The sequence below is a fragment of the Chrysemys picta genome, chromosome 3 (assembly GCF_011386835.1).
Source record: "Chrysemys picta bellii isolate R12L10 chromosome 3, ASM1138683v2, whole genome shotgun sequence".
In the NCBI taxonomy this organism is placed as follows: domain Eukaryota; kingdom Metazoa; phylum Chordata; order Testudines; family Emydidae; genus Chrysemys; species Chrysemys picta.
Window position 1 is genome coordinate 95,165,539 of NC_088793.1, and position 21,365 is coordinate 95,186,903.

The 21,365-nt window shown below is 40.9% G+C and overlaps 1 protein-coding gene across 36 annotated transcripts in view; it reads right to left on the minus strand.

Moving 5' to 3' along the window:
• The window catches only part of TRDN (triadin), a 293,769-nt gene that overhangs the window by 213,548 nt on the left and 58,856 nt on the right, over positions 1 to 21,365 (minus strand). For all 36 annotated transcript variants that reach the window (XM_065588488.1, XM_065588476.1, XM_065588499.1 and 33 more), the window contains exons 4-5: positions 20,128 to 20,157; positions 16,139 to 16,168 (exon numbers count right to left, since the gene is read on the minus strand). In XM_065588488.1, coding sequence (XP_065444560.1) covers positions 16,139 to 16,168; positions 20,128 to 20,157 — 60 coding nt within the window. The remainder of the gene's footprint in view (positions 1 to 16,138; positions 16,169 to 20,127; positions 20,158 to 21,365) is intronic.

The window sequence follows — 21,365 nt, forward strand, 5'->3', positions numbered from 1 at the left end:
ACTAAACATCAAATAATTACTGATACTAAATGCACCACTTGGATTTCTCAAGGTGGACATTTCATGTTAAATATGAATTCCATTCAATCAGGTGTATATTTAAAATTCAAGTTTCTTTGGGGAGAGAATTTTTTTTCTATATTTTTGATAGGCCTGGCACACCGTTAACATTGGAACAATAGGTAATAATGCTTAGATTTTATAACATATAATAGAGATAAGTTTCCAGAATTAAGGGTCAGAGCCCATAGCAATGACTCATCCTATAATATTATACCATAATTGGCAAGCTTTACTAATGAATTTTATTAACTGATTGCTTGAGAATTGTTTTGAATGAAAGAGTGAAATGCAGTGTTAGGAAATTCGAAGAGTGCAGATGTATCAACATTTTCAACTTGTCTGTCTTCAAGTAACTTTTAAAAACTGCAATTAATGCTGAATGTTTGGTTATGGTATTCTAATTTATACATCCCAATCAGGACAGGCTACATTACATTTTTTCCATCACTTTTCTATAATAATTCAATGTACAGATCCTACAACTATTCAAACACTATCAAATCTTAAAGATTATGGGCATCTTGTTATTGTACTTGTATTGCCCACAGGAAAATAAACACAAATTCAGATATACCACATAACATTACCTTTTATGTGCTTTCCAGTATTTACACTAGAATATCTTCTTCCCAAAAATTGGCATCTTCCACTTTTTTAGAGGACTTGTATTTGAAACGGGCATATTTCTACATGAACTCAAATAACAAAGTACAGCCCTGTTCCACAGTCTATATCATAGGTGCTGGACTCCAGGGCTCAAGCACCCACAGAAAAAAATAGGGCATGCTCAGCAACCACCAGCCACAGGTGATCAGCAGGGCCCCGGGGCTGGCCGCCAATCAGCTGTTCAGTGGCCGAAGGGAGGCACTTTGGGGAGGGCGGAGAGGAACCAGTGACGGGGGGGGGCTTGTGGGAGGGGGCTGAGAGAGCAAGCGAAGGGCGGGCAGGGGGAGTCTGGAGGAGGGGGCAGAGCAGGGCGAGAAGAGGTGGAGAGAGGGCGGAGCCTCTGGGAAGGGGTGGAGTGGAGCGGGGCCTTGGGGCAGAGCCAAGATAGAGCACCCATCAGGAAAAATAAGAGTCAGAGCCTATGGTCTACATCAGGGATCGACAACCTTTGGCACGCGGTCAGAAGGGAAATCTGCTGGCGGGCCGGGATGGTTTGTTTACCTGCAGCATCCGCAGGTTCGGCTGATCGCAGCTTCCACTGGCCACAGTTTGCCGTTCCAGGCCAATGGGGGCTGCGGGAAACGGTGGCCAGTGCATCTCTTGGCCCGCGCCGCTTCCTGCAGCCCCCATTGGCCTGGAACAGCGAACTGCAGCCAGTGGGAGCTGTGATCAGCCAAACCTGCGGACACTGCAAGTAAACAAACCATCCCGGCCCGCCAGTGGAGTTCCCTGATGGGCTGTGTGCCAAAGGTTGCCAATCCCTGGTCTACATCATTTAGAAGTTAACTTATTTAAGAACTGGACTGGAGAATGCTTGTGTAACACCAACAGACCCTGGTAGTTGGCAGGCAGGATTGAACCGGGGACTTCAGTGCATGAGCCTCTACTGCATGAGCTAAAAGCCATTTGGCTCTTAGCTAAGGCTGTAGAGCAGACTCATTAATCGTTCTCTCTCTCTCTCTCAGTGCCACTAGATGGGACAGAACACCACACCCAGGAGGTGTGTGGATTACACTTGCTTGTTTTAATGTTTTAGCAATTGTCTGCTCTCCTTTCAGCCCACAAAATACTGTGCCATCTCTTCTGTTGAAAATTTCATTGGTGACTTTGGTACTATTACCAGTGCCATAGGCCTTATACTTGATTTCATCTCATGTATCAAAAATACAGTAATGGCAAACAAAGAAAATTTATATTATATAGACTTTAAAAAACCCCGTCTCCCCAAAAATCAAGGTTCCGGTTGCTAACACTTGGGGGAAAATAACAAGTGATATCATAGTGGACATCTGGTAAACCCATTAAGACTATGTAGAGTGTCTGCATTAGTGTAATATGAGCATACCTCCTGGAATGTGAAACTGATATCGGACACTAGACCAAATTAATCCCTGATGTGAGCAGGTGCAGCTCCTACTAAAGTCAATGGGAGGTGCATCCCCTTACTTAAGGGCTAGGTCTGGCTTTCCTGTTTCCAATTACAAGATCACTCACCACCAAATTAATCCAATAGAGATAGAGGAAAACATACTGCATCTACTGCACAGTAAGGGCCCAATCTACTGCTCTCTGAAGTCAGTGAGAGTCTTCCCAATGACTTCTAGACACTGGTTTAGGACATAAAAGCATGTGCATTGCTTAATAGGGTAAATGGGAAAGATAGATTTCTATATTCCATTAACAGATTGATCGACTTCACAGATTTGTCCACAGACTGCTGAGAATCAATACCTATCAGTCAATTTCAAGCAGTATTTGCCATCTAAAATACAGGTTTAGAAGAAAAGCATAATCGTGCTATATCACCAGTCTCTACTGCATACAAATCAGCACTCATTCTTTCAGCAAAGAGGTAAAAATACCTATTAAAGAGTAGCAGAGGCCTAGATATGCATCATTACCAGTCATCTATGTAGAGTAAGAAGATAAACTGGCCATAAGATCCCAATGAGCCATTTCTGACCGTGTACTTCTCATCTTCGTATGTATAGCATTTTTGTTGTTCTATAGGCCTCCAAAATCAGACTACAAAGAAATCACCCAATTTAAAGACTCCTGTTACAACGGAGTTTGGTTTGTTTTCTACCTGTGACTATATCAGTATTTTTCTCCCAGTCACTGCTAGTGTCCACAAATTTTACACATGGCTTTGAGTGTATTCTAACATATGCTTTTTTTGCTCTGTTTTTACAGTTCTTTTGATAATTTAATGTACATGTAAGATGTTAATGGACACCATTAGAGACATGAAATCTTTGGATCTATCCACAAATTAAGGACAACAGGGACAGAAGATATTTAAATCTCTCCACACAGTCTCATCACTGTCCCTCAGTCCTCACATGGAGGGACTATCTCTAGTCATGAGAGGATACAAAGGATGAACTACCCCATCATGTTTACAGAAGAAAAAAAGTATAAGTTAAAGTAACATCCACCCTAATTTAACTTACATCTTCTTGCTTTTGTGATTACTCCTCAGCATGTTAGACCAAGTGAGACTTCCTTACGCGTAAGGATTGTCTACACTGGACATTTTTTCATCAAGTTAACAAGAAGTAGGTAACACACTGATAAAGGCTAGTGCGGACAATTCCCTGAAAGTTTATTCCAAGTCTAGTGTAGATATACTAAGGGAGAGCAATCTGGATCCACACAGAGACTTAGGCATTGCAGTGCTTAGAAAATTGCTGGAACACCACTGGGATCGACAAACCTGACTTAGGTGCTTAGTCTCCCTATAAAATCCATCTACACCAGCCAGGAGCAGAGGTAATGACACCCTTATAACCTTTAGCCTAATGGTTAGGGTATTCAATCTGGACATGGAAGACCCCAGTTTAAGTCCCCTCTCTGGCTGATAAAGAGAAGGAATGTGAACAGAAACCTCCCATCTTTCAGGTGAGTGCTCTAACCACTAGACCAGTGTTTCTCAACCTGGGGGATCACAAAAGGGCTTTGCAAGTGCATGGCCGGCATGACCCCATGCCACAGGGGGCCCCATGAAGCTAATTTACATGTTTGAGCCCCCCTCAGTGGGGATTGGGACTGTCAGTCCCAGATAGCCTGGCTGTGAGCCCCTCAGTGGCCGAGCTCTGGGCTGTGAGCTCTGGTCAGCAGGGCTCGGGCTCGAGCTGTCAGCCCTGCAGTGGGGTTCAGGCTGTCATCCCCCATGAGGCGAGGCGAGGCTTGAGCTACAGCTCAAACCCCCCATGGTATGGCTCAGGCTTCAGTTCCAGGTGGTCAGGCTCAGGCTTCAGTCCCGGCAGCAGGACTTTGGCTTCAGGCAGCAGGGGCTTAGGGAGGAAGCACCACCTCCACCCCGACTCACCTCGGCGTCAATACACCTCGGCGCCCCATGTTGGGTCCATCTCTGAAGATCTTCACATGTGCCTTCTGTGAGGCCTTCAGAGAGTTGAAGGCTGGCCCTGCTTTAGGCAAGCATGTGACTTCACAGAACCACTTGAGCTCACTGCTGCTTCCTGTCCAGACAACGTTGTTGTTCTTCACGGCTAGCAAGTAGTACTGTATGCACACTTTTCAAAGAGGCCTTCTTGTGCAATGGATAAATTTTTAAAGAGAGCTCAACCAAGTACTGCACAGAATGAAGGAGTGAAGAAGATGAAGTGCAGAAAATCCGATTCCAGCTATTCAATGTACGGTTTTACAGCAATCAAAAATAAACCTTATTGTGTTGTGGGTGGTGAAGTGCTAAGTGCCGAAAGCATGAAACATTCTAAAATTAATTTGGCATTTGGAAAGTAAACATCCATAATTAAAGAACAAACCTCTTGAGTCCTTTAAGGGAAAACTGAACATCTTGAAAAGACAGCAAACACTGATTTGGAATACAAGTAATGTCAATAAGAATGCTCTTGAAGCTTCATATCTCGTGTCACTTCTTGTATTACCCAAACATGTAAGGCACATACAATACGTGAGAATCTCATACTTCCTGTGGCATTAGACATGCTTACCAGCATGCTTGGCCATGAAGAGGAAAATAAGCTTAAAGCTATTCCTTTATCAAAGATACTGTTTCGAGGCATGTTAATGAAATGGCTGATGACATTCATGAGCAGTTGAAAGAAAAGTTAAAATGGTGTTCAGTTTGGTGAATCAACAGGTGTTTCAGCCGTAGCACAGTTCTTAGCTTTCTTTTGATATAATTCAGATGCCACCGTTGAGGAAAACATGCTCTTCTGTAAAGCGCTGCCTAGCCACACAACTGGTGAATGTCTATTTAACCTGTTTGTTGAAGCTACTGAATATATTGAAATAGATTGGGAAAAACATATTGCTCTATGCAGTGATGATGCCAAATCAATGACTGGCAAAAACAGTGGGCTTGTTGCAAGATGAAAAACCATTATGCCTCATGCCATTTTGACCCATTGCTTCTTACCTTGGCAAGCACTCACTACAAAAAGAATGCCTTCTGAGTTGTGTCAGGTGCTCGATGAGTCTGTAAAAGTTGTGAATTTCATAAAAAGCCGGCCTCTATCAGCTCGCCTGTTTGCAGTTTTATGTGTGAAATAGGTGCACTTCATAAAATTCTTCTCTTGCACACTGAAGGGAGAGGGCTTTCATGGGGGAAAGTGTTAAACAGCCTTTTTGAATTGCGAGCTGAAGTACTTGGGTTTCTACAGGATCACAGGTCTCCTTTTGCTAAATTGTTCAGTGACCCATCATGGCTTCTTCAGTTGACTTACTTAGCAGATGTCTTCAGTCATGTGAATGAGTTGGATATGAGTTTTCAAGGCCCACACAAACACATAATTGGGTGGGGAGACAAGGAAAGACGCATCTTTGGAAAGAAATTTGGAGCCTGGTCTGCTCAGCTTCAGAGTGAAAACTTAAAGTCATTTCCTCTGAGGTGCGAATACATGAAACTGATTCCTGATGACAAGAGTGTGGACATTAAAAACATTATGATTGAACATATATTTAAACTTAATAAGCAGCTCCAGGATGACTTCCCACCTGATGACGAAGAACTTGGCAGGAGGTGAATAATTAATCCGTTCAACAGAAGAGTAGTTGAGTCTGTCGAACTCACATGGAGCCTGCAAGATAACTGAGCTTTCATCTGATAAAATGCTTCAGTGTTCATTGCCTTCAAAAGACATGTGCATGTTTTGAATGGCACAGAAGCATGAGTTTCCCAAACTTGTAACTGAAGCTTTGAAAGTTTTAATCCTGTTCACAACATCATATTTATGTGAATTGGGATTCCCATCGACAGTTGCGATAAAGCCAAAGCAACTAAATAAATAATCTTTGGAGAATGACCTGCTGCTGAGTGTGTCTTCAATTCAACCCACCATAAAGCTGGTACAAAACAAGCACAAGTGTTTCATTGAAGGACTCTGTAAGTCTTGTAATTTGTAAAAAGTGAAATTATAGTTTCTTCCTATGTAAAAATAAACTTTGATCTGGCACATAAATTTGTTTTCTTACCTTCAATTATTTGCATAGGTTTTAAATATTAGTTTATTAACACTAGTGCCCCGGTATTATTCATAATTTACTTAATGATATTTAAGGTATGGGGTCACAATTTTTTCAAGTCTTAGTATTGGGGGGGCGTCCCAATTTTTTTTTTAAGTCCAAAGGGGATCGCCAGCACAAAAAAGTTGAGAAACACTGCACTACACTATGGGATACTCTGATGTGGACCTCTGTCTCTCTTCTTGAAGCTTCTCCACTTGAATTAAATATTAATTGGGCCACAGAAAGTGTGAGAACACTTTGTAGCCTACTGGCTAAGGCACTCACCTGAGAGGCGGTAGACCGTATCCAAATCCTTTCTTCTCATCACGAAAAAGGAGGAATTGAACCAGGTCTCCACATCCCAGGTGAGTACCCTAACCCAGTGTTTCCCAAACGTCAGGCCCGAACCTACCAATGGGTCACAGGAAAGTTCTAGAAGGGTTGCTGGATTAACCCATAATTGTTCAAACATACACGTCTCCCAGCCCAGTGCAGAGGGGAGGCCCTGGGGCAAGAGGAGGTAGTTGGAGAGCAAACCCACCCTGCTGTGGCAGTAGGGTTGCCAACCTTCCTGGTTTCACCGGGAGTCTCCCGGAATCAGGCTCTATCTCCCAGAAGCTGCTGAAGCCAAACCGGGAGATTTTAGGCGCCAAAATTCCAGCGGTGCAGTGGAGCTAAGGCAGGCTCCCTGCTTGTTCTGGCTCCATGCCACTCCTGGAAGCAGCTGGCACATTCCTGCAGCCCCTAGCAGAGGCAAGAAGGCTCCACACACTACCCCCACCCTGAACGCCAACTCTACAGCTCCCATTGGCCGGGAACTGCGGATTATGGAAGCTGCGGAGGCGGTGCCTGCAGGGCAGGGGCAGCGCTGGGACATGCTAGCTGCTTCCGGGAGCAGCACGGGCCTGCCTTAGCCCCACTGCGCTGCCAGCTGGGAGCCGCCCGAGGTAAGCATCACACATCTGGAGCCCACACCCCTCCCCCCCCCACACACCCCAACCCCGTGTCCCACCCTAGAACTCCCTCCTGCACCCAAACTTCCTCCCAGAGCCCACATCCCCTCTTGCACTCCAACCCCCTGCCCCAGCCCGGAGCCCCATCCTGCATCCAAACTCCCTCCCAGAGCCTGCACCCCTCACCCCCTCCTGCACCCCAATCTTCTGCCCCAAGTTCAGCCCGGAGCCCCCTCCCACTCCAAACCCCTCAGCCCCAGCCCAGAGCCCATACCCACTCCTACATCCCACCCTCCTGCCCCAGCCCGGTGAAAGTGAGTGAAGGTGAGGGAGAGCAAGCAACGGAGGGAGGGGGAAAGGAATGAGCAGGGCAGGGCCTCAAAGAAGGGGAAGGGCAGGAGGCAGGGCAGGGGTGTTTGTGTGATTAGACAGTTGGCAACCCTAAGCGGTGGCTTCTGAACTACAGGGGTGGGCCCAGCTCCACACACTAAGTATTGTGACCTGGTGCACAAGGCCGCAGTACCACTCAGGTTTAGCCCAGCCAATCCCTCTATTATGAGGAAGAGGTGGCCAAGCCAAATCTGAGTGCCACTGTAACCTTGTATGCCAGGTCTCAATGCCTGGAATGAGGAGCCAGGCCCAGTCGTGCAGGACAGGAAGCACCACTGTGGGGTAAGTGCTAGTCAGGCTCGCTCTCCAACTCCTCCCTCTTGCCCCTCCACTTAGGGTCTCCCCTCTACACCAGGATAGGATTAGGGTTGTAAAGGATGCATATATGTAATGGTGGTTCACAAAAAGAGATGAAACCCAGCTGGTGGGTCAGCCTTAGTAAAAAGTTTATGAACCACTGCCCTAACCACTAGGCTAGAAGTTAAGGGAGGTCCCCTCCTCTCCCTGGTCATTTCGTGTGGAGTTAGGCAACCTCTGAGCATGACTACCCAACAGGGCCCTGAAGGGAAGATAGGTGGAGGAATGCCTATTTCCCCCCAGTTTGTGGTTGCTCTGGGGTTTAGGCTTGAGATTGGAATTTGGATCCCTGGAGTGAGGCACCAGTGCGCACGCCCAGAGTCAGAAAGTTATATGCCCAGGGAAGATTTACAGCACAAATTTAGGTGCCAATAACCACATCGCACCTTTAAGTGGGGGGCAGGGGGATTTGGCTGGCTAGCCGAATGAAGGGAACAGTGCTTTATGGCCGGGCGCGGGAGAGTGGTCAAACTGATTCAAAAGGGGACAAGAGGCCACCGTAGCAACACTGACTCATCTCCTGGAAACTGGCTGGGCAGAAGGGTTTAAAAGGGCAGCCCTGTGCAGAGAAGCCCCATTTTACACAGAGCAGGCGGAGGCAGCACTCACCCTCCCTCCCCTTTAGGTGGTAAAATATCAGGTTTAGTCAAGACCTACTGTGGGCATTGCGCTAACCATCCCTTTTTTAGGGGGACTGGGAAGGAATTTTTCCCTTACCACCAGATTGACCTTCTCCATAGTGGGTTAGGGAGGGCTTTGTTGACATGTGGCATGAAGGGTGGTAGACTGCATGTCGCAACTCATGATGTAAGTGTAGGGCAGATGTCCAGTGCAGGTACTCCATAGGGAAGGGATACAGTGACCAGATAAATGGCTTGGTTAAGGATTTAAAAAGGAGCTGTTGGTTAAAGGAACGGAACTGAGGAGCAATGGGGTTCTCCCCTTTCTTAACCCTTAACCCACCTTAACCCTCCTACAAGGGGGGTGGATGGTAAGGTCCCAATAATGGGTTGGTTGGGGGACCTGGATGGAAAAATTGGGCGGTGGTGGAAGTGGTTATTGAATGAACTTGGAGTTACCTGCACAGTGCACTTTTATCTGCCAGGTAGTCCCATCTAATGATAAAGTCACAACCTGTTTAAAGCCACATCAAAAGTGAGTTTAGACACCTACAGAATTAGGTGGCAGCTGAATGGGGTGGTTGTGGATTACAGTGATACCTAAAACTGGACCATACAAGCCTAAATCCCTTTGTAGATCTGAGCCAGCATGTGTATGTAGATGTGAGTCAGCTCTAGAGGAGTGTAAGAAGAGCATATCTTACGTAGCTTCACATATCATTTCTGAATCTGGCCCATAGACTGATAAATTGTATGCTATTAGCAGAATCATGCACACAGGTTCAAACATTTGGGGACTGTTAGGAGATCCTCAGTTGGTGTAAACTATCATAGCTCCACTGACTTCAAATTATTCAAATACACAGCTTGCCTCCCCACTCTGTCCCTGTCAAAATCTAAGGAAATCCTTATGTTCAGATACAGTCTATGTTTGTCTGCTTGTTTGTTTGTTTTTCCCCTTGTAATGGTTTTAGTGGATCACATAGTAATTTAGTTCAAAAATGTTCATATACCCAATGGAAGGCTGGTAAATACAGCAGATAACCTAAACTGACCCCATGACATATCGGGGGCAGATCCAATCTGACATGAGTATTTCTGAACAAACTATATAACTCAGATAACTCCCCACCAGAAACATTCAAGATTTCTGAGCGGATTATCTAACCTACAGCAACACTTATGACACAACACATCATGCAAAATCCTTAAAGAAATTGAATATATAAAATACACTCTGAACTTGCAAACTTTGCCTTCACTAGGATTTTTTCCCAAATCTCTGTAAGCAGTTAGAGCCAGCAGAAAATACGACACTCTAGAATACATTATTTCTGCACATTACAAGTTAAATGTTACCAGCAGAAACAAGGATACATTTCTATGTTGATTGAATTTGATTAATTTACAAGCCATAAAATGGTAACAACTAACTAACCCCAAATATTTAAAATAGGGAACATCAGATTTTTCTATTGAGGATTTTTCCTCTGCAGTTTTGATATTCTGTGTCTTACGCTTTATGACAAATAGCTTTAATTTTCTAGTAATTACATCATATCTTATTTCTGAGTTGACAAAGCAGCTGTAATATCATAGAAGACGTACATGGCCAGTTTAAAGCACACAATTTATCTCGATCAATGTGACATACCGTTAATAAATCCTCAATATTATGAATTCATGTTTAGAAAAATGACAGAATCAAGCAGCAGCAAGGATAATCTTTGTCACCAAGGCAACCATCCTGATTCTTGATGAGATGGCAGCACAGTTTATTAAATTATTGGAAAGGAATATGTATTTTAAAAGATGTATTTCATTGTTAGGGTTTTCTAGTTATCAAGCAGGCTTTAAAAAATATCATTTTCCCCAATGTTGCTGGTTTTTGGAAGGGCCAAAGAGTTTATTTCCTAAAATGTGGGCACTGCTTGACTTATCTAGTGTTCTGAGAATATACAGAACGTGCAGTATAATTGTTTTAAATGCCTCCAAGAAGAAAAGCTAGCAGCCTGCTCACCAACCATTTTCAAACTCTGACAGGAGATATATTCACTGACTATATTGTTAGCAGGTCTGCACAGCTGTATGTTGTTGACCCAAAAAAAGCTGATAGTCTGATGACAGTCAGATTTACATGAGCTAAATCTGCAGCTTGATTGAAAATCCCTGCTGAACAAGCAGTTTTGGAAGCTCTTCTTCTCTCCCCTCTTCTCTCCCTCCCCCCCTCCCCCCCCCCCGCCTTTACCATGTTAATTTTCTTTATCAAGAGTTTACAGTGTCTGCTAACAGCCCTGCTCTCCCTGTGCACTACAAAAACCAAGCATTAGTAAGAGGAGGGACAGGGAAAGAGAAGTAAATTATAGTTTCCTGAAGCACTTTATACTAGAGGTGCCCTCTCAGCACAGTTCAGCCTCACATTAGCATGAATAAAGACCCATAGCCCCTTCATGATGAGGCAGGAGGAGGTTTTTACTCTTTCATCAACAAATACAATGGTTAATTTCCAGTCTGCTTATATTACTGTGCTCTTGTTTGGCTGCTCACTGTTAATAAGTACTCAGTTGTAATAACATGGATTATGGTAGCTAAAGGACCAAACTGAGGACACCGTGTTAGGCACTGTACATACACATAGTGAGAGACTGTCCCTTCTCCAAAGAGTTTACAATGTAAACAAAAAAAACAAAAATAAAGAAGAAGAATATGGTAGAAAGGAAATATTATTGTTCCCATTTCCTAAATAGGGAGCTTTATGATTAAATGACTTACCTGTGGTCACACAGGAAACCAACATCAGAGCTGGTAACTGAACCCTGATCCTCTGAAGCCTAGTCTTGTCCCTTAATCACCATCTCTCTGCTTTAGTATTAGCCAGTCACTCTGAGGGTGAATTGGGGTTTTAATATCAACAATTGTTTTAAATTTCATCAGTTGTGATTGGATTGATTTTGAAGGGGTTATATTTTTATGTATCTTTTGCTGAGTAAACGATACCAACTGATCCTAGTTTCAGGCTGTGTTTGTTCTTAAGTCTTCCTCCCTCCCTCCCTCCCTCCTTCTTCCCCCCTCCCCTTTTGCTATACAAAACAAACATGACCTCGACAGGCAGTGAGGCTAAACGTTTTGGCCCAGAACTACAAAGGTGTTTAGACTCCTAACTTCCACCAAAATCAATGGAAGTTAGGAGCCTAAACTTCTTTGTGGATCTGGACCTTTGAGTGTTTAAAACCTTCACTTTCTCAAAAATGTCATATGTGAAAAAGGGAATGGACCTGACCCAAAGGGCCTGCCAAGATTAGGGTTAATAACTCTGCCTCCAGTGGCCGGAAGCCCTATAGCTGCTGCCCACAACTAAGCTGGACTATATCCCTGCTGGTTTATCCAGACTACCTAGCAACAGGTGCATGATTATCCTGGAAAGTTGGTGGGGGTGTAAACAAACCACAAAGTGAGAGCTGGAATAAGCTGGGTTAGGAGCTTCAGAGGGCTCATTTTTAACTTGCTCTTAGACATTGTCTTTATAGAGAATTTTAGTCAATTCTCCCCTTGTTAGTCTCCTTAGCAGACATTCGAAACTGTACAGCTATGGTCTAGCTCTACTGTAGGTGGAAGAGATGGTTAGGATGATAGCTATTTTAATTGGGGTGGGAGGGGTAGTGGGAAAGGAATCTGTACAAAAGACTCATTCCCAACAAAACGTTAACATTTCATGGAGCCACAGTCTACACAGTCTTTATAGCAGCCACAATACGAACAAATAAATGGCAAATATTTCTGACTGTGAGAATTAACTCTGGGGTTGCGTCTACCCTATGGGCCTAGCCTTTGGAACTGGCCAAGGAGTTGATGGTGTAGACTTTAAAAGAAGCTATATCTTCTATGCTCCCCTGATCCTTGGAGCTGCCAGGATTAAGTTGAAGTTGCCTCACACATGCTCTAATTTATGGCCAAAGACAATAACTCCTGGAGGGCTTTTATGGCAGCTGGAGATAGCCAGAATGCAGTAGTGATCAAGCTATGCCTCCTTTCCTCGATATAGTCCCCTCCATTGAATGGTGTAGGGCCAGACAGAGAGGCTTTGTGCTATTCTACACCTTAAGCAATTCTTCAGATGGCCACTGAAACCAGAATTAGGTCTACTTTGTGCTGCAGAAACAGTGCAAAACAAATTAAGCATGGATTAGGATCTGACCCCATAAATTTTAAGTAATCTCTTAGCATTGGTGGAGCTCCATTCAAGCTATGAATGGTAAAAACATTAGCATAGACTGAGCAGCAGCATCCCCATCACCAACCCCATAAATGTTTTGATCATGGGGTGATATTTTGATATTACCAAATTGTCCAGCTTCTAGAGAGAGAAACATAATGTATCCCCATTCCCCCACAACCTCCTGCTCACCTATACAGAAACTAAAGCTAAATTTTATATAACCATCTCTGTTTATATGCTACTATTTTGGGATCAATGAAATATATGCCTTTTTCCATCTGCCATGATTCAAATCATATTCTTTCTGCTACAAAATAAAATGCTTTTGTTCTTGGGTCTCAAGAAGAGATGGGGCAATAAAGCAATTCATTTGCTGTTTTTATTCATTAAAGGAGAATTTTATTATTAAGTCATAGAACATTGGCATTGATCTTTTAGCATGGTAACAATGTGCCTGGGCATTTTAATATATACAGTAGGTCAGTCAAAAATGTTCCACTGTAAATGGTTTCCATGAAACATATAGGTTTTGAGTATATACAATTTTTCAAAGTGTCTACTTTCCATGGAAAATATTAGATATTAATATAAATATTCAGCTATACTGCTCCAGTGTCTCAAGGAAATTGTGATTCATCATGATGCACCGCCTCCCCGCCTCAAGAAGTGAGACCGTGGTGCATCATTGGATATGTAGGCCAACTAGGGAGCCTGGCCTAGAGAGGGGATGCAGCTTGAGGCACCACCATAGCATTTCCAAATCTATTTTGTTTTTTGGCCAAAATATTCCAATTTTTGATTTTTCAACAGGAAAAAAACTCTTTTGATCAGCTCTACTATACAGGCCAATTTTTCATCTAAGGGAAGGAAGCATTTTACATTGTCTCTGAATTGAGTAATCCCTTCTGGCACCTGTTATTTTTATGGAAAGTAAGACATTTCTTCATGTCTTCTCTTAACTCTCACCCACCAAGTCTGATTTTCAGGCTCTCTTCATTCCAGCTGTGGCACAATGGACCCCCAACCAGAAAAAGAGATCAAACTCACGTCCTTCTCTTCCCTCTTTAACAGCAACAAACTCAGCTACCTTCTACTATAGCAGGAGCACAAATTAAAAGAGCTCAGTAGCATCATACACCCTACGCTGGAGGGAAGCTAAACTCTCTGAAATCTCAAGTGCTACTACACTTCTATCCAAAGGATCTTTAATGACACATGGAGTCAGGAACTCTTTTTTTGCCTCTTTCACAGGAAAGCAGTACATTTTGGATTGGAATGCCCTGTGACATCAACCCAAGTTAAAAACCTTTCTTCCCACAGCAACAAAAACAAACAAGAAAGAAAAGAAAACCCTGGAATTGAAAATTCACTCTTGCCTAAGGGTAGGTAGTTGTGTTTTCTTTAGATAATCTGAAAAATATTTTCTTCATATTCTAAAGTGTTCCCCTTATAGTGGATATGCTATTGCTGTTTTGATCAGTATAAAAAGCAAGATGGGATTGTCAAGAGAACATTAATAATAGAAATTGATGGTAACAAAACTCAAATAAAAAACTATCTGGGGAAGTAGTTTTGTGTGTGTTTTTGGCATTCTCTCAGTTCTGAAGATATTTTTTTAAACACATTGCTCCTTACACAAAAATTCACAAAACACTTTATAGTGAGAAGAAGCTTAAAGAGAAATAGAGAACACTTTACAGAGCTGGGAAACAAGAACTCTTATACAGAAAAAAGGAATATTGCCATATAGAGATATAAAAGAAAAGTCAGCTGATCTCTGAAAACACTAAAAATGCAAATAAGTATATACTCTAGGGATGAGAGCATAGAATAATTAATTTCCCAAATCACAAACATCAGCCATATAGGCAAATTCAATAAGGGGCCATGCTTTTCAGGTTGCATTCATGCTACTCAAATATTTGCTTTCCCAGCCTATTTGCAGCTTGAAGGAAGAAATTTGGGTTTAGAAATATTTTTATTTTCTGGTCTAAATATTTATGAAACATGAATATCATCCAAAGGAGTCTTGCCCATCCTCAATATTCTTCCAGATGAGCTATTGGATAACATTTTAAAAAGTGACTATATGACTTAAGAGCGTAGGGTCCTAATCTCAAAAGTCTATACTAGAAAAGTTATACCATGATAAGTAAGTTGGTTAGCAGTGTGAATTTTTACCAGTATAAACTCTGATGTGGATAAACTTATATTGGCATAAAGGTACCTTATAGTGGTCTACATTGTTTTGTTTCCTGAACCAGAATAAGCTATATTGATATATATTGATTGCATATAAATGAGTCTACAATGCGGGAGGGGATTGCCACTTTAAGTATTATAGTTAAAGCAGCAAATTTTTTTTTTACGTTGATAAGCTCTTAGAAGAGGGAAAGACAAAAGAGCATGGTTAACTATCAGTTATAGCTATGTGAAAATTTTGGGGAAAAAATTGAAATATGCAAAATGTCTGCTTTCAAATCTTGATATGAAAACTAACTGGTCACAACAATCTAATGACATAATGGTTTCACTCACCTACTGGTATTTATACATTGAACTTTTGGCCCTGATCTTGCAATTCATAGTGTGTGGGCAGAAAGACTGTACCCATATAGCACATCATTACTAGGAGAGTTCTCTAGTATGTTTTTAGTCTCCTTTAGTCCTTCTGTCCCACCCCCCCAAAAAGCATATTATTTCATTAACTCATTTGAATTTGGAGAATTCTGACTAAGCTGGTTGTCAAGGAGCTTTATTTATCTGTATAATTAGGCTAGTTTCTCCCAATTTGCAGTGGAAAGTTCTGATGTTTCTTGCTTCACTACTGTGAAAAAGCAACACGTCTAGGAAACAGGGAGGATGGAAATCCCTATACAATATCTTTTCTTCTTCTCCAGATAAATCACTGCCTAGAATTTGTGGTTCTACTAACTCAGAAATCACATGATTATCACATCCCGAAGACTAATATGAAACAGAAGGGTACTGCCATTTTCCTCTATTTGATATCTAAAATTTCTATTTTGTAATGTATAGGTGAAATGTGATTTAATTTTAAAAAGGCAGAGTTAATGTTTGTGTCTGCATAAAAACAATAGGATCAGGCCCTTGCATTCATGTATCTACCTAGGTATATATGTAGCCTTTATCACCACGGTATGCCTGAGTGTTTCTGTGTATTTCAGAAATCTCAAGTTTCTTCTGTTTTTATGTATATCAGCATCTGTTACACCAATAAAAGTCTACTAAATAATATTCAGCCAGTGTCCAGCATCTACTGCCATGTCAATGCTTTACTTGCATAGATATTTCTAACTTAATTTATTATTAAGCTCCTTCTTTTTTATTAAACTAAAATTGCTTTAAAATTCACTCACCTTTTTTTTTGGTCACAGGATGAATTTCAACTAAAACAAAGGAAGAATGTTAAGTTAAAAAACAAAGTTTGAACAAGACTGAACTGTGAAATATAAAATAAACCCTGATCTAAGACCTATTGATTTCAATGGCCTTTGGTCATATCCTAAATTCAAAAGATTGAGAATAACTTCCATATGTACAAATATTAATTTGTACATAATATCACTAATCTATATATTAGAAAATTAACTTTAAATTAGCCTTATGTAAACTATTGTTCTATTCTACAGTTCCAAAATGCTGTAGAGTAATAACATTGCTAGTAGTAAGTTTTGACTACTGCCATAGGCCTGGCACTAAAACTTCTGCGCTTTTAATATGGAGTCAACTCTAATAAAATGTTACTTCTAATTTTTGGGACGTTTTCTCCCCCATCCCGAAGATTCAAAAAGATTATCAGTCTCATTTTGCTTCCATCAATAAATATCCTTATAGAAACAGACACTGGGCTTAGACTGCAGAGGCATAAGCATATAAGATGTGATGAATAAAACTCTCCTATTATAACAAGAAATTTTAATAAAAGAAGCATACAAAAAACTAAACATACAGTTGTCAAATAAATTGATTTGTCCATAAATGTTTTACTAACCCTGAAAGATAAATCAACGTTATCAATTCTAACCACTGATTTAGAAAAATGAAAGCTAAAAATATTAAGTCTGTTAGAAACCATTATTAGATTTTTGAATAGTTTTCATGGAAACGCTGAACAATTTTAGCATGCACTGAGTACACATTGTTAAACATTGCAAAGCTCTTTACAGAATACTTTTTCACCATGTCCCCTGATAGTTATAATTTTTTTTTCTGCACAATATAAAATGTTCAGTCTTTTCCAGTGACTAAATATAAATATCAGTGATAATGCTGGGGATGAAGAAATTAATTTTGGTAAAGAATGTACTATGATAAGCATTTTCATCCTTTCTAGAGGCTACTGACACCAATATTAGCCCTGTTACATGTACCACCTTCATTGTCACTATTTGTATCCCTATTATCTTTGCCTACAATTTGCATCTGTGTCAAGGTTATCTTTGCTTTCTTCAGGCTCATAATTATCATTATTATTATTCCTTTCTTCTTCTTTCCTTATCATTACTGTGATGTCCTTACTATTCCCTTGAACATTTTCTCAGTAAATAACTTTACTGTGGTATCAACTAACTTTTAATATGTTTGCAATTATGGTACTTCCAAGATAGTGAAAATTTTGTGCAGACTGTTAGTGCACAGAAAATATGCTCTGGTTGATAGACCTGAGAACTGAAGAATATTCAAGGAGCTCTCTGAGGAGATATGTGAGCCGTTAGAGAGTATCTTTGAAAACTCATGGAAGACGGGAGAGATTCCAGAGGAGTGGAAGAGGGTAAACATAGTTCCACTCTATTAAAAAGGGTAATAAGGACAACCCCTGGAATTACAGATCAGTCAGCTTAACTTCAGTACCCAGAAAGATAATGGAGCAATAATCAAGCAAGAATTTGCAAACACCTAGAAGATAATGTGGTAAGTAAAAGTGAACATGGATTTGTCCAGAACAAATCATGTCAAATGACCCTAATAGCTTTCTTTGACAGGGTAACAAGCTTGGCGGTGTGGGGAAGTGGTATATGTGGTATGTCTTGACTTTAGTAAGGTTTTTGATACAGTCTCGCATGACCTTTCCATAAACGAACTAGGGAAATATAACCTAGATGGAGTTACTATAAGAAGGGAGCATAACTGGTTGGAAAATGGTTCCCAGAGAGTAGTTATCAGTGGTTCACGGTCAACCTGGAAGGGCATATCGAGTGGGTTCCCATAGGGTTCGGTTCTGGATCTGGTTCTGTTTAATATCTTCATAAATGATTTAGATAATGGCATAGAGAATACACTTATAAAGTTTGTGGATGATACCAAGCGGAGAGGAGCTGCAAGTGCTTTGTAGAATAGATTTAAAATTCAAAAGGCTCTGGAGAAACTGGAAAAATGGTCTGAACTAAATAAGATGAAATTCAATAACGACAAATGCAAAGTACTTCACTTAGGAAGGAACAATAAATTGCACACATACAAAATGGGACATAAGTAGGAAGGAGTACTCCGGAAAGGGATCTGGATTATAGTGGATCACAAATTTGTAAGTGTAACACTGTTGCAAAAAAAGCAAACATCATTCTGGGATGTATCAGCAGGCGTGGTGTAAGCAAGTCACGAGAAGTAATTCTTCCACTCTACTCCATGCTGATAAGGCTTCAACTGGAGTATTGTGTCAGAAAAGATGTGGACAAATTGGAGAGAGTCCAGAGGAGAGCAACAAAAATGATTAAAGGTTTAGAAAACAGGACCTATGAGGAAAGATTGTTTGTTTAATGGAGATATCCCATCTCCTAGAACTGGAAGGGACCTTGAAAGGTCATCAAGTCCAGCCCCCTGCCTTCACTAGCAGAACCAAGTAGTAATTTTGTCCCAGATCCCTAAGTGGCCCCCTCAAAGATTGAACTCACAACTCTGCGTTTAGCAGGCCAATGCTCAAACCACTGAGCTATCCCTCCTCCCAACACTGTTTGTAGATGCTGCTAGCTGAAAGCTTAGTGTCAGTGAGCAATTCAGGAGCACTCCTAAACTATGGACTGAATTAACTAATTGTGAATACGTCCCCTTCAGCCAAAGCAGACTGCATGATGGGGTGCAAATGCTTCACAATGCTTTTCTGCACCCACCAGCATTACCTCTGTCTTGCTGGGGTTCTGCTTCAATTAGCTGTTCTTCATCAAAGGCGACGGCAGTAGTGCTATAGTCATATCAGTTGAAGGATAAGTAGTGCTGTGCATCAGTGGCCTAACTGCTTCAACTGAAATCAATGGAATACTTCCCACTGGTTTCAATGGGAACTGAGTTAGTCCAATGCTGAAAAATCCCACCCATAAATCATAGATAACAGGAGAGCAAGTTTTCCCACACTGTCTACCAGTTTGCCACAAGTTTGACATGAAGGGATCACTCATAAGGAAGAGTAGACAGTATTGTTCTCCATGCCCATTCAGTTCTTGACCTTTCTGCTGAGACTGCCAAAAAAGGTGCTATTAAGAGCTTAATACAACTCGAGGTAATTCAGAGAAAGCTGGATTGCGCCCTTAATGTGGCAGTGATAGTTTCTGTGATATGGACATTTATCTATTGGAAATTTGATAGATGTTAAACTCTTATCATGTAGATCACTGAAACTTCAACAGGTGGTAATGACTTTTGTTATTATTACCAAACTGTGCTCAGTTTGAACAGTAAACTAGAAATGAGGGACTCTATATCCTATTAACAATATCCTGGGTCTTCTAGTACATTTTCCTTTTGAGTTAACAGAAGCTGAACTTAAGTTTTGTGTTTCTGCATGGCAATATTTAGAAAGATTTGTATCACAATTCTACTTGCTTCATCTTTGTTTTCCATAAAAATCCAGTGGTAACTATGTAAGTTATTTTCAGAAGTATACAGATAGTCCTTACTTTAAGCTTTTACTATAAACCTGGGCAAGAGGTGAATACTTTTATATTCCACAGCTGCTTCCTGACAGGTATCTATTCTTTCCAGGCATGTATTTAACACAAATTGACATTAATATAAGTCAATAGGTAGATAATACATATAAAATAATACTGTAGTAGTGCTGTTGGTTTTTTATGATAATTTTTAGATGCACAGCATAATGAAACAATTAAGACTTCTCCTAAACACACTGCGCAGCAACAAACAACACTTCAAACCTTATTATAATTTGACATTCCTAACAATTTCAATTTACATACAGCATACACAGTTAGTAGAATAACAAAAGCAATTAGTGACAGAACCAGTGGTATAGAGACGGTAGGTTCTTACTAATTTAATAATTTAATAACAAAAGTATCTAAAAACATTTAATACATCAAAGCATGTGTTATTTATAACAATGAAAACCAACCTTTTTTTTTCAACGGAGGTTCCACTTCACCTAAACCAAGATGGAAAAAACACAACAATCAGATAACTGGTAGCAATGACACTATTTTTTTCCATGCTAGTTTATTTTCATTTTTAAATACATTCAAACTTTATGCCGAACATGTTCAGTAACAAGAACTCTATTCTGAGATTTTAGACTTACACCCACACTTCTGCTTCCATGTAGGCTTTCTAAGAGGAAGGACAGATATGTTAAATGTATTGTAGGCACCAAAAAAAGTTCTAGAACTTATAGTTAAATATGTGACCAGATACTGGCATGTGCGTGGAATTTGTTTAGTTATAAACCTGAATCCATATTTTAAAAATGGGCACAGGGATTCCATTTTCATTGGCTACAAAGAAAGCATTCCAAATGACACTTCTTGCAAAGTTCAGAACAAAAGAAACCTAATAATGCTTTCAATGATGTCAATGGCAAAAATCCCATTGACTTCAGTGGGAGCAGGAACAGTCAGTTGCCAAAGTCTGATGCTGTGCCTCCACTTTTGACATGGCTTTAAGCATTACAAAGAAGCGGACCTATACACTAGACTCTTAGGGCCTAATACTGTGAGATGCTGAGTCCCTCCGTGATTCTTGGGAGGTGCCAACTATTCTCCACTCTGAGTACAGTCAATGCAGTTGGGGTTGCTGAGGAGCTCCCAGGAGGCATTCAGAACCTTGCAATTTAAATGATTTAATTTTCTATATAGGAATTGGTATAGGCTAGCTCATTTTGTGATCCTTTCAAACCCTCATGTGGGTTTGTCCACTCTGCCTCCATCCATTCTTGTACTCAAAAATGTTCCTCATTGCATGGTTTTTGACCACCAGCATAATTTCAAAAATTTAGACAAGGAAACCACATTGCACCCTTTTTAGTTCTCAACAACACCAAGAACCGGCCTTACAGTGGTTGTAAATCATATCTTAGAATAGGGTCCCCAAGTCATAAAGCTACATATAATAGCATATCTGTTAGTATTAGTACACAAAACTAATATGAAAGCCCATGCAGACATCTTGCAGTGGCAGAAGTTAGGTGATACTTCTAGTTTATGAATACAGTAGGTGAAAGATTCAGTTTAAGTTCCTGTTGGGTTTTAATCATTTTTGTTATGATGGAATGCTACACAAAGCAATAGGAATATGGTATGACACTGCTATGATCATCATGCCTAACTGCATATACGCGTACAGGACAATAAACATAAC